The sequence below is a fragment of the Montipora foliosa genome, chromosome 8, assembly GCF_036669935.1.
Source record: "Montipora foliosa isolate CH-2021 chromosome 8, ASM3666993v2, whole genome shotgun sequence".
NCBI lineage: Eukaryota > Metazoa > Cnidaria > Anthozoa > Scleractinia > Acroporidae > Montipora > Montipora foliosa.
In genome coordinates this window covers 21,527,872-21,530,804 of record NC_090876.1, presented here as the reverse complement: position 1 = coordinate 21,530,804, position 2,933 = coordinate 21,527,872, and the positions used below count along the sequence as shown (strand labels likewise).

General features: G+C 37.3%; 1 protein-coding gene across 1 annotated transcript in view; it reads left to right on the top strand.

Moving 5' to 3' along the window:
* The first annotated feature begins 294 nt into the window (after nt 1-294).
* Nucleotides 295-2,933, top strand: part of LOC137968993 (kinesin-like protein KIF28) — a 40,033-nt gene continuing 37,394 nt past the window's right edge. The window contains exons 1-2 of the mRNA XM_068815501.1: nt 295-540; nt 2,162-2,356. Of these exons, the coding sequence (XP_068671602.1) occupies nt 499-540; nt 2,162-2,356 (237 nt within the window). The 5' untranslated portion in view covers nt 295-498. The remainder of the gene's footprint in view (nt 541-2,161; nt 2,357-2,933) is intronic.

Genomic DNA, 2,933 nt, shown 5'->3' with positions numbered 1-2,933 from the left:
GATGGGAGTTCAGGGTAATTTTTAACCCTCCCCATGGTAGACGTTTCTTTAAAATCTTTGTGGGAGGTAGGTGGAAAAAATTGTTTATTTACTTTCTATCACGACAAATCGAACTGATCGCATAAAAAAATAAGACTTCCATGGCATTCTAAAGCTCGATTAAAATGTATTTCACTAGCCGAGAAAAACCGTATTAATGATTTATGAACGTAGGATCAATCAATGTTTTGGCAACACATGTAAACATTGCCTATTGCCCCCCACTTTACCCCCCTCGCCAGCCACTGACGACGAACTGAACTGGAAAACATTATTGCACACGCTTAGGCCTCAGTTGGTAAATTTGTTTGGTGTGAAAATCACTTTATAGCCTGTAAATGGATAAAGGTATATATTTGCTTTCAAGCGACTACCAAATATCAGCGATAATTTTAGCAATTCTCGTGGGAGACGTATCAACGTAACCTTGGAAACTATAACGACGGTTTAGGTTTAGTCATGGCGGACAACGTCAAGGTTGCAGTGCGAGTTCGACCATTTATATCCTTTGTTATAATTTAATATACCAACGAAAGGGAAATTATTTTATTCACGTGGTTAAGCTAATATTGACTGACAGGATTGTCTTCATCATGATCTGTTTGTGTAGAAATTACAAACTGGAAGTTTCGTTCCGGTTTTTGCACCTGTTTTTACATAAGCGTAATTAAGCTTAAGTATTATCGCCTTGAAATTACAAGTCTATTATTAAACTATAGAATGAGAGTGTGATCTGTGTTTGATAAAGGCAATAATTAACTTGTAAACCGTTGTTTTCATTTGGTGACAACTTAAAGTCGTAACGTATGATATAAGTTTAAGGCTTACTTTTTGTTCAATTTAAACAGGCTAAGAAGTGAATAAATTTGCATGTTTGCATGAGATTACTATCTGTTGAGTGGATTAAAGGATTAAGTACTTGACAACAGTATACCACCAGGTGTCTAAATTTGGAAGAGCTGATTCAAAGACACTCAAAAATTGCAGTGTCCCAAGTCTTTGCAGAAAATGTGAGGCAGAGTGGGCATTTAATGACAAATGCCTGGCCAATCGTACTAAACTTTGTTTCAGGGTTAATCAGAGTCTGTGTGTGAACCATGTTCTGTCGCTTGCACTTCCCCTTGAATCTCGTGAAGACAATCTCTCATAGACTTAATTCATTTGTCTGCATGGCCCTTTGCCTTCTAAGAGTCACACCTAAAGATTTTACTCTGTCTGATGCCAGACGATTCGATCTGTTATACAGATGGAGTGAAGAGTAGTTTCAATGACATGTCTGTTATTATAATACAAATAATTATAAGTGTCAGAACTCTAATATGGTAGTCTCTGTAAATTAATTTTATTGTGAATGGGATGCAGTATGTGCATGTTGACAATGTCCAGTGATAACATATTCCTTACTGAGTAATAAGGAGGAGGAATAAAATGAGTATGAAATTAAAGCAAGTAAATTATGAGCCTATAAAAAGCATTGACTGAGAAGGAGAGTTGTTTGTTCTATATAGTCCTGACTCCTGATTTAGGAGCAAAATTCTCTGGTGAGGGACAGGAAACCAATTAGAAGTTGTTGATTGAAGGTTGGCTGTGGTCAACTTTTTAGTGGTGGTGTTAATGTTGTGTGGTAGTGGTCAATAAGTCGTGGTCATGGGTATGGTTGTGGTGGTAGTTTTGTAAGGTTGCCAAGATCAACTGTGGACGACGTACTGTCTACTATTTTCAGGTAGTAGCCCTAAGGCTTACGACGTACCATTCATCTAATTCATGAAAAGTCTAATCTCACATTGCTTTGCAATCTTGTTACAGTACTAGGATCCAGGCTTAGTGGTTATCAAACGCACCTGCCAGTGAGTCCTCTATGACTCAAGTTCAACCCTGGCCTGGAGGTCATATGTGGGAAGTCGATCTCAATCTGACTCTGAGGGTTTCAAAATCAACTCTAGATCAATAACATCCGGGCAGATACCTTTGTATAGGGATAACCTCTGGTATCTTTCCCTTTCATTGTATTGAATGAATAAAGTTGGTATTATTATTATTATTATTATTATTATTATTATTATTATTATTATTATTATTACAGTATACAAGCTGTATATTTAGCATCCTTGACATGGAACACAATTCTCGCGAGAAAGCTCGTAATGCAGTGCTTATCATAAAGATGGTGGGAAATAGTACCTACATTAAGGACCCAGCAGCACCAGACCAGGAACCAAGGAAATTTGCTTTTGATTATAGCTACTGGTCTCATGATGGCTTCAAGGAACGAGATGATGGTTACCTTGAACCGGCAAATAGAACTTATGCAGACCAGGTGCAATATATTAATTAACATTTAATGCAGCCCTATAGTTCCAGTCTTTCAAAGGGTGCCTTCATAATGTTCTGAATAGGCCAATGAATAATCAACTCGAATCGCTCAGCTTGGTTAAATGTAAAAAATGATAAGGCCTCAGAGAAATCACCCAGACCCTTAAGGCCTATCCTTTAAGCTAACCTTAGTGAAATCAGGGCAAACATTGAATAGTTTTGGTTTACAAAACTGCTATTTTTCACTTGATCTGAGGTGAGCAATCCGAGTTGATCCAGCCACATTTTTGTACCTGCCCCAATTATAGGTCATGAAACCCTTGTGTGATAAATCTTATGTGGAAAAACTCTTAATTCTTCTAATGGTGCTTTGGATAAGTAGGAAAAAGTGCTTCTTCTTTGCTTTATTCCCTTGATAAATGCAAATTACAGTCAAATGTCCATCCACACTGCCTTGAATAATACATGCATGTACCGTATTTATTCACTTATAAGGTGCACTCGGTTATAAGACGCACCCTAAACTTTCGAAGACGATTGTGACTAGTAAGTAAAATGAAAATTTCACCTAAATACCCTGT